Source organism: Cetorhinus maximus, chromosome 2 (assembly GCF_964194155.1).
Source record: "Cetorhinus maximus chromosome 2, sCetMax3.hap1.1, whole genome shotgun sequence".
NCBI classification, from domain to species: Eukaryota; Metazoa; Chordata; class Chondrichthyes; order Lamniformes; family Cetorhinidae; genus Cetorhinus; species Cetorhinus maximus.
Window position 1 is genome coordinate 69,383,044 of NC_135880.1, and position 14,805 is coordinate 69,397,848.

At 45.5% G+C, this 14,805-nt stretch overlaps 1 protein-coding gene across 1 annotated transcript in view; it reads right to left on the bottom strand.

Moving 5' to 3' along the window:
• The window catches only part of LOC144695025 (solute carrier organic anion transporter family member 4C1-like), a 197,330-nt gene that overhangs the window by 82,257 nt on the left and 100,268 nt on the right, over positions 1-14,805 (bottom strand). Inside the window, exons 5-6 of the mRNA XM_078565903.1 lie at positions 10,965-11,086; positions 877-992 (exon numbers count right to left, since the gene is read on the bottom strand). Coding sequence (XP_078422029.1) covers positions 877-992; positions 10,965-11,086 — 238 coding nt within the window. The remainder of the gene's footprint in view (positions 1-876; positions 993-10,964; positions 11,087-14,805) is intronic.

Below are 14,805 nucleotides of genomic sequence, written 5' to 3' on the forward strand. Positions count from 1 at the left end.
TCTTATTTCTTAGTTCCTATGTTCCTTTCTCCAGTGCCCTGTTTGAAATTTAGCATCTTTTTATAAGACCTTGCTACTTTTACTTAAATGGTTTAAAGCTATTTTTGAAATAAATTTATCTGGTAAGAAAATTGTAAAGTTAAATGGCATTGCAGTCGTGGGAATTAGCTTACAAAGTCTGAAACATATTCCACATAAAAATTCCAAAACCATAGTACTGTGAAGAAAAGGAAAACTGCTTTCTGCAGCTTCAGCCTTCTTTCCACCCCATCTCCCCTGGACACCTCCCATTCAGGCAGCTATTACAGCTGAAACTCTGCATGGCATTTCCAACAAGTGCAGAAAATAGAGGGCCCACATTCAATTTTCCAATGCAGAAATAGTGAAGAACTTGCAAATTTGCTGCGAAAGGTAAGAACACTTGCAGGCTTTGTAGAGTCTGAAATCGCAAGGCTTGCTTTGAAAGCATCTCCAAGGAAGTTCCTTCAGGTCCTCTCCCTGGTGACAGTCAATATCCTTTGTGCCTGGCCTTGGCTTTCTAAATGCTGGTTTGATCTGGCTGTGTATCATGTGGGAGTAAAATTTGTTTTGGGCGGTAGTGCATCTCAATTGAAATCTGTACAGAGTAAAATCAAATGGCATATAAAATGGGTATCTGACACAAACCTGTCTTACCATGCTTATTAGATTAAAATCAGAGTTTGTATCTTAAAGAAGTGTAAACAACAGTAAAACCTAAAGATGAAAAACACCCCTGTGATGTAAAAACAGTTCCCTGACAAGCTTGTGCTGTGTCCATAAACATGACAAGATGTCTAGCAAAGCATTGTACTAAATGACATCTCTTTAAAATAATAATTTGTTCAGGAATCTTACCAGCAGTACTGAATAGAAATCCTTAAAACCCGTTCCAAAATTATGCTGTGTGAGAACATTTCCACTTTTATAACTGTGGGCCTGAGAAACCTTTTGAAGCTGGACTTTTGCTGTACCTGTAAAGAAAAAGAATTTGTATAATGTGAAACTAAGAGTAGCTTAAGTATTGTTTCTGTAGTCATGCTTGATGCTACTGGGGCTGTATAGTGTTTTTCCTTGCATTATTTTCAAAATGTCACCAATAAAATCAGTAAATAGAGTAAAAGCTATGTAGTTGGAATGGAAAACTAAAGATTTATTCAAATACAATACAATGTATTTACTTCAATACCATTTAGTGTTTTGAATGTTTGATTCTGGAAAAACTGAGATAAGCTGTGTTATCTTTGTAGTGATCATACTGGGCTTGTGGCAGTTGGAGAGAAAACCAACACAAAGGAATAAACTGCTTGACCTTGTCTTTACCAGCCTACAGTTACAGATTTGTTTGTCCATGAATGCATTGATAAAAGTAGCCATTGCACAGTCCTTGTGCAGACCATCCTGTCTTCACACTGAGGGTACTTTCTATCGTGTCATGTGACATTACCATTGTGTACCATAGGTGGAGTAGATTAAGAACTTATGCAGCAGCTTAAAGCTGGGTTTCCATGAAGTGCTATGGCCCATCAGCAGCAAGAGAATTGTGTACCATATCTTGTAGCCTTAATGGCCTGGCCTATCTCTCACTCCTCCATTACCAACAAGCCAGATGACAAACTGTGGTTAAATGAAGAGTATGGAAGAGCATGCCATGAGTAGCATGAGGTGTTCTTGGAAATGAGATGCCAACTTGGAGAAGCCACAATACAGGGCAACATGCTTGTAAAACAGCGTAAGTAACATGCTACAAACAAGGCAAAGTGATTCCACAACCAATAGATAAGGGGAACATCAAACTGTACTGAGATGCTCCAAATGGCATAGGACTTTGATTAGAAAACTTGCAGCCTCCCACCTGAAAAGTAGGTAGGCCACCAATTTTCATATAGATAAAAGCAAAATACTGCGGATGAAAATACTGCAGATGCTGGAAATCTGAAACAATAACAGAAAATGCTGGAATAACTTAGCAGGTCTGACAGCATCTGTGGAAAGAGAAACAGAGTTGACATTTCGAGTCCGTATGACCCTTCTTCACAGACTCGAAATTCAACTCTGTTTCTCTCTCCACAGATGCTGTCAGGCCTGCTGAGTTCTTCCAGCATTTTCTGTTTTTGCAGCAATTTTCATGACTGACCGAAAATGGTGACAGTGAGAACAGGGTGATAAGTGCTGCACTATGATTTACATCCCAGCAGAGACCATGAGGATCACACACCCTCCACCACTGCTGTAAGTTGGATATAGCCATCCCATGAAGACATTCCCTCAGGAGATTAAACGTTAAAGTAGAGAAGGAAATTATCTAGCTATATAACTTCTCTTTCCATTCTTTGAAATGTGAGTAGAAGCAGTGATACCTTGTATTTGGACTGAATTTTCTATACCATAGTCATGCAAATTAAGTGTTCAGATACACACAGATGTGTTTAGAGCTTACTTCAGAAGAAGTTAAATTTGGATGAAACTTATTATACAGTTTGTGCTCAAATTGTGATTAATTTGTGATCGGGAGGATGGTAAGAATATGTGTCATTTGAGCTTCCATATTCTTTCCAATAGTTGCTTTCACCTGTTCTAAAAAGTTTATGTAGAGATAGATTGATCAAGAATCATACTTCCCGCCACCAGATCAGAGAGCTTCCCTCCCCAAACTCCTGCTCAGAATTTGGCAATGTTTCAAGTTCATTCCTGTGATTACAGAAGGTAGTTAAAGGTCAGGCAAGCCAACAGAACTGGGAAGTCAAAGGTTAAGTCACTACAGCTTACTCTTATTACTGTGCAAGTGATTAAGACATAACAGTGAAGGAGTTTGTGACTCCCCACATAAAACCTTTGGTTTAATTCCCAGTCACAGAAACCTAATTGTAAGAAAAAGTCTATATACCACACCAACTGGAAACATATTTCTAAATACCTTTAGCAATGCTGAACATAGCCATTTACTTTACTTTGATTTTCCAAGTCTTATTCTGAATAACAATAACATTAAATTTAAGGCCCAGATCTTCTGTACTCTGGATTCATACCCTGAAGCTATCCTGGAAGATGCACTGGGGGACTCCTCAGGAGAACCCACGCAAGGACAGCATGGGAATTGCCCCGGAAGTTTTGACTTCCGTTGGGCAACTACCCTGCATCTGGAACCCTCCAAAACTCCAATTTAAAACTAGAGACGTCGGATGGTTCCGACTCAATTAGCAGAATAGTTACCAGGAAAGTTAGAAGGATTAAAACCAGTTCTAACTCCTGGTTAACTATATTACTGAACCTCCTGACCCTCCCACTGGGCCCACCACCCCCAACTACCCTCCCAACCCCCCGACTAGACCCCCAACCCCCCAGCCCTCAACTACCCTCATGACCTCCCGACTACTCCCCCACCCTGAATACCACCCAACCCCTGACTACCCTCCTAACTAACCTCCAAACCCCCAACTACCTCTTCCACCCACCCCCCCCGACCACCCTGGATCACCCAACTACCCCTGACCACTTGATAACCCCCACCCTCGACTCCCACCACCCCTACGCACTTAACCCCGAATACCCGTCTGACTAGCCCCCACCCCGAATACCCTCCTGATACCCCCCGACCACCTCTTCCACCCCTGACTATCTCCCACACCCAACTACCCTCCTGGCCCCAGAATACCGTTTCCACCCCTTCCACCACCTGACTACTACCCTAAACGCCCTACCACCCCACCTCACTGCTCCCCCAAACCATGCTATCTCATCATCCACTCAACTAACACACACCTTCTCTCCTAGTTTATCAAAGTGGCTGGGACATTTAAACTTATTTGTAAAAAGCAGGTTTGGCTTTGTTTCCCCTAACACTCCTACACTACACTGAAGGACTCCAGGAGCAGCTATGTTCCTCATTTCACACCAGGCCCAGGTCGGATGTTCGGGCGAGAAATGTGGAGCTCCAGGCTAAGATAGGAAAATAGGAGAGAAGTGGCAATCTGATGGTGAATGCCACTCCATGGATGATTTGGCCTTAATTGGCTGAAAACTCATTCCAGCATTGGATTGTAATTTGTGATCTGGTGATCTGCCTATGCCCGTTCCTGTTGAGGAAATTTTGAAAAGCAAACTTAATGTTGCTCCCTCATTTAAACGATTTCAGCATACAGTCCAGTGCAATCCACACTGCTAACTGGCTGCATGCTTAACATCAACCGAAAAGCTTCCAGGGCTAGCACATGTTCCAGCTGGTCTCCAGCTCTTAGAGGAAAACTGAATCAAAAAGGTTTGCTGCTGACTGTAACTGCTGCAGAGAAGGGAAATGGAGCACCAGGGCAAAGAGAAAACTTGAGCCTTTTTCACGGTGGTCAACAGGAGGAGAGACAACATATTTCTACAGGGGGCCAGGAGAAATTTAATGACCTCATGTGGGTAGTCAAGGTCATCTTCAAAGGTCATCTCATAACCACTGCATCACCAACCTCTGATGCTGCTCAATGCACCACACCTCCATTACTCATGCATCAGCAGTCCCATCACCAAGGACTCATGCCTAGCATTCCATCTCACCCTACGAAGGAGAATCCACGCGGGAGGTGAGGTCGGCGGGGCAGTCGGCCCTGCATTTCTCTGTCGAGTGCCTCGCAGCCCTCCTGGAGGAGGTGGCTGCCAAAAAGGACAGTCTTGCCTCCAGAGACGGGAGGAGGAGGCCACCACACCTCACCAAGAAGACATGGGAGGAGGTGGCAGCCCAGGTGAGCAGCCACGGCATGGTAAGGCGCACATGCGTGCAGTGCCGGAAGCACTTCAATGATCTACTGCAATCAGGAAAGGCGAGTACCACGTTGGCATAGGTCGATGTGGAGAACAGTTAAGGGCTGGTCATCCTCCCGTGGAGCTCGGGGATGTCAGAGTCTGAGTGGCACCTGTCACTGACGCCGGAGCTGGCCAAGGGGGTGAGCCCTGGCTGCTTGGACTGTGTGACTTGCGGGTCGAGGGCCACGAATTGGATGTGGCATGCGAGGTGCTCCTCAGGTGGAGTTGGTCAGGCTGCAGTGGCGCTGCAGGTAGAGAGTGGACTAATCAATGCTCCTCTATCCTATATTCAGGAGAAGACAAGCCATAACAATATTGAGAGGTCGAGGACTGGCGGGGGGCTATGAGCAGGAGGCCATGGAGCTCGAGAGGCTGCATGCGCCTCAATCAACTGGTCATGGTGAGGTTGGTGTGTCAGACGAAGGTAAGAGTGCAAAGCACAGAGGTGAGAATTTCTAAGAGTGCAACCATTCTAGTGTTGTCTCTATACTGATGTGAGCCTCAAACCTGGAGTCCCCATTGATAATCGAAAGGCGAGGGCACCATGATGCAGATCTCCGTTGTCTCACCAGGGTGCCTGGCATGTACAGTGACAGTGTGATGACTTTCACTAATGACATTTCCTTCTTCTCCTTTTTAGGTTCACCAGCAGGCATTCGCGCTGAGGACCCTGAAGGGCCACCCCTGACCCTGGAGGACCACCATACAGTCCACGCACCTGTGTCACACCTGCTCTATCAAGCAGGCACCAGCTCAGATACCAGCACTTCGGTGGGCATTAGATCGCCATCTAGTATCTCGGTGCACAGTGGTGAAGGCACTTCACACTCGCTTGAGGTGCAGACGGAGGCAGGAGTGCCCAGGGCTCCGGCAGTCGAAGGACTGCTGGAGTCCAGGACAATGCTCAGTCGTAGGCTGATGATGGACCTCTGGAGTGGTCCATTAGGCAGCAGATGCTGGAAGTCCAGCGGGGTGTGCGGGAAGATCTGGAGGAGATACATGAGGGAATGCATGCCATGGTCTCCGTTTGGGAGGAGTCCCTGCGGAGCATGACCACTGCATTGACCATCATGGCCGAGCGCAATGCCTCCTCCAGGGAGAGAGTGGTGACTCTCATGGGAAGGCTGCTCCAGGGATAGAATCAGGGGTCCTTGGAGATGCACTCAGACCTGCAAACCCACACACAGGCAATGACCTCAGGTGGCCACTGTCCGTGTGGAAGATGGATGGGGCATCCAGCATCCCAGCTAGGTGCCTGTCCATCAATGGTGAGCAGGGAGGTCCAGTGTGACCTCACATTGGCGCACGAGCTGCCTGTTGTCTCTGCGGCTCCTCCCAGGGTGCTCCAGATGATGGCAGTGGTTCCTCTGCCCTCCGTCAATGACTGTGGCATCTGATGAGGCTGCAGTGACTGGGGAGATGCCAGCCGTGGCACTAGCCACTCCCTCCCAGGTGAGGCCAGCACAGGCTCCAGAGGCCAGAGGACGACTGTCAAGGCTAACAAGACAGCAGAGTCAACAGGCTGTCTCCAATGCCAGTGCCAGCGAGGGGGGAGCACCCGCAAACGTAAATTTAAAGCACCTTAAGCACAAAACGGGCTTATTATTGGTGATATTTTGTTCCCCCATTTTGCTCTGAATTTTTTAATGATGTGATAAACAACACCAGTTAATGTTTAGTTCAGCAATGTGTCACATGCAACATTAAACATGCTTCATTTGTTCTGTAGGTGCAGGGTAGGCCATTATGTAATGATGGATATGTGTTTCCTGAAACTTTATTGCACAGGCACAGAGTGTATGTTGGTGGCTAAGGAAATGTTTCTCTCTGGGATCGAGTATGGAGGCTGCAGCCCTGGCATGTGGTGGTGGTTCTTATTTGGTAGCCTGGCTGAAGGAGCATTGGATTAAATCGTCCAAGGTGTCCCTGCCTCCCTGGAGGTTACCCAGGTCTGCGTACACGCCCTCAGCATTCTCCTCACCGTGCTCGTCCTCAGGCTCACTACTGGACTCATCATCTGTTGCCTGTGCAGCTGCGTGAATATACTCTTCCTCCAATGGGTCCCCCCTTGCCAGCGCCAGATTGTGGAGTGCGCAGCATGCAACCACTATTAATGACACCCGCCCTGGGAGGTTTTGCAATGCATCCCCTGAATGGTCCAGTCATCGGAAGCGCATCTCGAGAAGACGAATGGTCCTCTCTATCACCGCCCTTGTGGAGGCATGGCTCCTGTTGTACCGCTGCTCGGCCTCTGCTCTTGGATGGTGGAGAGGCATTATGAGCCACATTTTCAGGGGATAGCCATTGTCACCCAGCAGCCATCCATCCAGTCAGGCTGGAGTACTAAAGAGCCTCAGCACCTGGGTGTGTCTCGGCGTGTAAGCGTCATGGGAGCTGCCAGGGTACCTTGCACAGACTTGCTGAATCTGCACCTTCTGATCACACACTATCTGCACATTCATGGAGTGGAAGCCCTTCCTGTTGACGAAGGCACCGGGCTCACCCGCTGTCGCCTTGATGGCAACATGTGTGCAGTCAGTGGCATCCTGGATGTGGGGGAACGCAGCAATCGCTGCAAAGCCTCTGGCTCGCTCAGCCTGGCTGGCTTCGTCCAAGTGGAAATGAATGAATGTCAATGCACGCCTGAACAGAGCTTCGTCACCAGTTTGGTGCAACTGTGGACAGCTGATTGGGAGACTCCACACAGATCCCCCACTGAGCCCTGGAAAGAGTCGGAGGCATAGAAGTTGAGGGCCACTGTGACCTTCAGAGCCACTGGCATGGGGTGTCCACCCACACAGTTGGAGCTGATCTCAGGCCCGATCCTCTGACAAATGGATTTGAAGGTCACCCTGGAGAGGCGTAGCCTCCTTCGGCATTGCACCTCGTACATATTGAGGTAGCTGCATCGCCGCCTATAAACCCTGGCAGCGGGATAGTGCCGCCCCCTCCACCTTGGATTTTCTGCTGGTCCTGTCCCCCCTGTGCCTGTGCCTCTCCTCCCACAGGTCCCTCCCGTGGAATCTGCATTGGAACACCCGGTCTCCTCTCCCTTCTGCCCCTCTCTTCCTCTTCAGAGGAGGTGCCTCCAGCAGAGACCACAATCCCCATTACGAGTGTTATGAAGACTGTCTGATACCTGGAAGGGCCCACACAGTCTGAATCGTCTGGGGGCCTGGAAGACAATAACAATGAGTCCTGAAATGAAGCCTAGAAATGATCAGAATACAGCTCTGAAGCGAGATGAAGCTGTCCAGTTCACATTAGCAACCAGCAACACACGATCTCCAAAACTCCTCATTGTTCACATTGACAAGGCTGGTGACCCTTCTTATCCCACCCGTGGATGAGCTTTTACAAATTGTGGCCTGCCCACCTGCCCACTTTGCCCGTGCGATAGCTGAAAAATTGCACGTGCTACGTAAAATCGGCAACAATTGGTGTGTCAAGGGTCTTAAGTGGCCACCCACCGAGCAAAATATCACGAGAGTGCCATTGACATCGGGATGCTTGGCCAACATCAACGCGTGTTATTTCACGCGTCCACCTGCCGAGCGAAAAATTCTGCCCCAGGTCATGTTGAAGGAGGTGACACAGTTCAATAAACACCTTCTTGGTGAACCTGAGATGCCTCAGACATTCCTCCTGACTCCTGGTATGAGAAGTACACTCTGAAAATCCATGATCGCTAAACACTTCCGTAGAAAGCCCTCCTCATCCTCCCTCTTCACAGAACTTCCCCTCTCTATAGCCGTTACTCCATTTGTTGGTCATGTTGCAGACCCAGAGGCACTGCAAAGACACCCCGCATATCTCTTGCAAACTACTGGTGACAAAATCCTCTGAATGGATGCACAAACTCACAACAGACCTCCAAAAACAAGCCACAGTACTTATTTGCAATAGCAGAATTGTCAAAGGCACCTAACCTGCCTGTTGGATGGTTGGACATTTAAATAACATTAATGGGGGAGGGCAGTCTCTCAAGCAGCTGAATGCATGTTCAGCTATGAGTGATTAACACAAGCTTTCAGTGGATTTGCATGGTTAAAGTTTTAGCAATGTGTATCAAATCAACCAGAACGGCTGTCAAAATCAAATCTCTCCTGATGCTTTCAGCACATGCATGGCACGCCTGTGCTAGTGCCTTTCCCAGCATTGCGCTATGGAGTCCAATATCGCAGCCAATGTTCTTAGAAATCAGAAGAATAGTGACTTGACTGCACCATATGTAATAAATGGAGTTGGAAAACTCAAAGAATAAAACAACTTACAAATGAATAAATCTACAAGAGAGTGGTTGTGCCTGGAATCACACCTGCTGGCTCCCAAAAATTGAGGAATCACTGGGAGGGCACCTCACTTGGCCTGGGGCTTTGTGCAGAAGTGCCAGCAAAAGTCCTGTCCATTGGCCTCCTGTGTGTGGGGGGTGGTTTGATGATATCCCAGCCAATTCCTCTTTGACACCATGTATATGGGTCCCAATTAATATTGGAAAAAAAACAATCAGCTCTCCATTCTTTGGGAGTCCAGGTCGCTTGCTTGGCCTACCCCCACCACTCCCTGATGAGGCTATTCCCTCCACCTGGAGGCCAGTACCTCACATCTCTTGGGCATTCTAAGTCTCCAATAATATGCAGAATCCCTTCAGAATCTCTGTCCAGCTCAAGAAAATGTGACATCCTGACTCTGGAGAAAGAACTTTGACATGGCTTGTTCACCCTCATCATAGCCATGCTTTTTGATGGCCAATATAATAACAATGGTCCAGTAGTTAAGCCAAACTCTGTTTCTCTGGCTTTATTAATTGAATTGTAATTGAAAAACAAGTTTCTTTGACTTTTCTCCCTTGTCCCCTAAATAGTCTATACTAAAATGCTGTTTACACATGGTACAGCTCACGATCAGTAAACTTCTCAAAGCTGCCTAGAAACTTCAGAGTATCCTTAAGAGTTTATAACATCATGAATTCTTATCTTGTGCAGTAACCTTTAATGTGACACCTTAATGAATGTATTTTGGAAATCAAAATACACCATATCTACTGGTTCCCTTTATCTACCCTGCTTGTTGCATCCTCAAAGAACTTTAATAAATTTGTCAAACATGCTTTCCCTTTCACAAAACCATGTTGACTTGCTTGATTGGGTTATGATTTTCTAAATGTCCCGCTACTACTTCTTTAATAATGGATTCTAGCATTTTCCCAATATAGATATTAGGCTAACTGGCCTATAGTTCCCGCTTTCTGTCTCCCTGGGATCAGGGGGAAATCTCTCCACTGGCTGGAGTCATTTCTAGAACAAAGGAAAATGGTGGTGGTTTTTGGAGGCCAATCATCTCAGCCCTTGGACATCGATGCAGGAGTTCCTCTGTAGTAGGACAAGGGCAGCAGGTGCATGGGAACACCATTATCTGCAAGTTCCTCTCCAAGCCATGCACCATCCTGATTTGGAACTATATCATCGTTCCTTTACTGTCGCTGAGTCAAAGGCCTGGAACTCCTTTCCCAGTAGCACTCTACATGTATCGATAGTGGACTGAAGCAGTCCAAGAAGGCAGCTCATCACCACTTCTCAAGGGCAATTAAGGATGGGCAATAAATGTTGCCCATGAAAGAAAAAACAAATTGGCAGATAGGACTATTGGAGGGCATGTAAGGTAAAGTGCAGTCTGAAATCTGTGATTCTTGGGGCTTGCTTACCAGGTACAAACAACATTTTCTAATCCTGTCACTCCTATGTTCTTGAGAAGCATTAAAATGTTGTAAACTGATAGCCAAAGTGACATCTTACAGGTCACATATACTGACAATTTTAAGCCTCATCATAAACCACACTTCTCCAGATTGAATTATATTTGCCATTTTTTGTCCACCTGACCAGTTCATTGATATTGGACAAGGTGCTTTTAATTTTATAAAATTGAGTATGCACAAACACAAATATAAGGGAATAATATAGTTTTAAAGTCAAAACTACTCAAGTTTCAAATTATTTTGATCACTTTTTCCATCAATGTTCTTTAATGACCTATATAAAAGAGTACCTCATAATAAGGCTATAGGTCAGCAGGACTTTACAATTGGTTTCAAACTATTTCATCTTGAAATCAACAGATCTTTCTCATGTTTGAATCCGATCAGTCGCGAGATTTACCTGGGAGATGCTTTGGGAAACAAGACAGAGGTATAACAAGACACCAGGCTAGAATCCAGCACAAAAGAAACCCAATCCACCACGCACCAAGCCATCGAGGGTCATCTGGCATCAGAGGAATTCTAAAAATTTAAAAATTAATCTCTTATCATCAAAACTTCTTTATAATATCATAACCTTACATCCTATAAGCATGCAAAGCCAAAACTGTGTAATGTTCAATATTAGCCTATTTTAAACAATTCTGCATACCTTAGCTTTCTCTTGTCCTACTGAAGGATTTTATGCTGGAATTTTACATAGGACTGCTGTCCCTCCTGCCTAGTTGAAATATCGGGGGCAAGCCCACCTGCGCTTGACAAGGTTGCTCCGCAGCAATTTAATGGATGTCAGGCCATTCATTGACTCAGGGTGAGACTTCCACCCCAATCTGGGAGGAAGTCCCGCCTCTGGCAGCTACCGGCCAATCTAAAGGCCGGTGACTGTCCATCCAGGGAGCGGTGACCGCTGCTGGGACAACAGGCAGTTCCCGAATAAAAGACACCATGGGTCTTGACTTAAAAGGTAAGTTCAGGGTTTCTCATAGGCCCTGGTGAGGGGCCCACGTTTGTCAGAGGAGGGGTTGGGTGGAAACGTAAGGAGGAGGGAAAGACTTGGGGCGGGGCCTCTGTTGGGCACAAGGTGCCTGAACAGTAGGCAGCCCACAGTCTGCAACAAGGCTGCCAGGTTTTACTTGATGGCCTGGACATTTGGCTCTGACACCCACCACTGTGGATAAAATCCCAATGGCAGTGGGAGAAAGGTCCTTAAGTGGCCATTAATTGTCCCAAGGGCGAGTGGAACAGCCAATGCTTTCCCGACTGCAGATAAAATTCCAGCAGCAATGGGGCGGGGATGGTCACAGGCCACTGCCATGGCACCCAATTTTACATCCTCCACCACCCCACACCTACCAACCCAGCCCCGGGCCAGGAGGTGCACAGGGGAGCATAAATTTTGGCCTTAGTGTTTTACTTAATGACAGTGGTCAATGTTTCACTTTAGCTGTGTTGTCAATGTTAGATATAATTTCCATCCTGATACTGAAGTCATCTTGAGGAAAATGAAGGCTAGTGTCATCAAAAGAACATCAACATATTGACCGAAATATAAGCTATTGTTTTTTTTTATAGTGGTTTAATGGGTTCTAGGGGTTGAAGATGTGATTAGAAAGCCAGAGTGAAAATCAAGAGTTCAATTTCTTATATTTTCTGGAGATTCCCAATTAGCATTAAAAACCCCTGTCCCATCCAAATTAGGAATACAAGTAAGTTGCCTTCTGCCTTTAATGAAAATAGAAGCAGTGTTCCCAAAATATTACCCACACAAAGTCAGATAATATGCTGATTTTTAAAAACAGAAGCACTATATCTGCAGTACACATCTGAGAGGGTGTCTATGTTTAAGGGGGTGTACTGTTCCTCCTACAACCTTACAATACTGAGGGCCCAAACATTACCTCCTGGGATATTCTTCTATATGCCCGTGCCCACTCCATGTCAATTTAGTTTAAACCCTCTGCAGCCACATTAGTTAAGCTCCCAATGAGGACTTTGGTCCCAGTCCTGCTGAAGTACAATACATCCCTTTTGAATAGGTGCCTCCTGTTGCAGAACTGGTCCCAATGCCCTCCTTCCTGCACCGTGCCTCAAGCCAAGTTTTGATCCTCCTTATCTTCCTTTTTCTAGTTTTGCTAGCACATGGCATTTGGAGCATTCGAGATTACTATCTTATATCTTCAGAGCATTCAATGAATATATTTAAGTGCACTTACTGTACAGAACCTCACTTAAAGTATTTGATAATTAGATTCCCATACCCACTGTCTCTCCAAGAGCAAATGTTTCGACAGCCTGGGAACTTTTAACAAACATTTTTTAAAAAATTTCTTAGCTTCCCAAGCTAAAGGATAATATTTTCCATTTTCACTCATTAGCAATATGATGAAACCAACTGCACTAGAACACCAATCAGGAAGATTGGCATGTGAACCATTGCTAAAAATGAATAGTTTCATGTTCCTTTGGTCACCTAAGGCTGGATTTTATGGGACACCGTGGACCCCACTGCCTAAAAGTCAGTGGTGAGCCTGCCGGCTGCCTGGCAGCAATTTAACACTGGAAGCAGCATTCATTGCTTTGAGGCAAGACCTCCCCACTATCTCAGGAAGAAGTCCCACTTTAGAGAGCAGCCAGCCAATCCAATGGCTACCTGCTAGATTTTACAAGCCATCCCCACCCATCCTTCAAACCCGCTGGCAGTAGAGCATGAAATCCAGCCCCAGAGCTCCAGATTTTTTTTTCTCTGTTTTATTTACTCTCAAAACATTCTCAACTTTAAGATGTTTCCTTGTAGTACTAAAATCCAACATATCAAAATTAGTTTTGGGTCAAGTCTGAGTGCCCAACCAGTTTAAATGACCAATCAACCTTTGCAATTGCTTTATCTCTTTGGATATACTGTAACATGGGGAAGTGGTGGGATGGTGGTATTGTTACTGGACTTATATTCCAGAGACCCAGATTAATGCTCTGAGGACCAGGGTTCAAATCCCACCAAAGCACCACTACCACTGCAATTGGCATCAGACTGCAATTTCATGCTGGTGGGTTAATTAAGGCCTGTGAAATGTGTATGGGAGCACTGCCTGTACCAAGGGTTGAGGAAGGCAAGCAGGCCAAGCACAAAATTCATGTGAGGTGAAGAGATATGAAAATGAAAAATTTTTTAAAAATGTAATGAAACATGTCCCCTAATGTGACTCTGTCACATGAGCAGAGACAGGTTATTAGTGAAAAATTCAAGTTTTTATTTTATTTTTATTTGCTTTTGGAAACCTTATCCCACCATTAGGTTGGATGGGCAGCAAAATATTTAAGTTGATTGATTACTTAATGGCCTTAACAGGCCTTTTAATTGGCGGTGGGCACACTGCTGACTCCAGCCCGTGCCCACTGACCGAAATGTCGTCGGCACACTCAGCCAACGTCAACGTGTGTCATTTCATGCTCGAGTGGGGCAGGCAGTTGCCCACCTGCCGAGTGAAAATTTCTGCCCCATGAAACCATTGCTGTTGCTGCAAAAACCCATCTGGTTCACTAATGTCCTTTAGGGAAGGAAACCTGCTGTCCTTACCTGGCCTACGTATGACTCCAGACCCACAGCAATGTCATTGACTCTTAATTATGGATGGGCAATAAATGCTGATCTAGGCATGAATGACTGAAAAAAAAATCTTTCTGTGATATCCTAGCATGACATAGCAGGATGGGACTTGCTTTCTAAATAGGATTTAGATATCCTATAATAATTATTGCAGGCTTACTCTGCTCAATATCTAAAAGTCCCGCAAGCTTGAATCCTGATTTTAAATTCTAATTTAATTTTATTAATTACACATTTCTCAAATTCCATCGTACCACCACGGAAGAAATCATTAAGTTGCAGCATGAAGTTACCTGAAAGTTCTTCTTTATGATGCCAATAACAAATTGTGGGACCTGCTTTTAGTTGAACACACCCTATTTTCAGCAATACAGATTTCACCAAAAAATATCAGCATATTCAGGCCATAAACACATTTGTTTAGTTTCCATAGTTTTCCTTCTGCAAATGCTGCCTCTTGGAGTGTTTTCAGAAACACTTCTCGCTTAAAAGTATCTCCTTGCAGAAATGTGACTTTTATGTTGATTGATCTACACTTCCATAAATATCTGACCTAGCTAAAAAAAATTTTAAGATTGTTTTCCCAGCTATTGCAGAATCCACTCTAACATCTGCATTAACCAGTTGATCTTCAAAG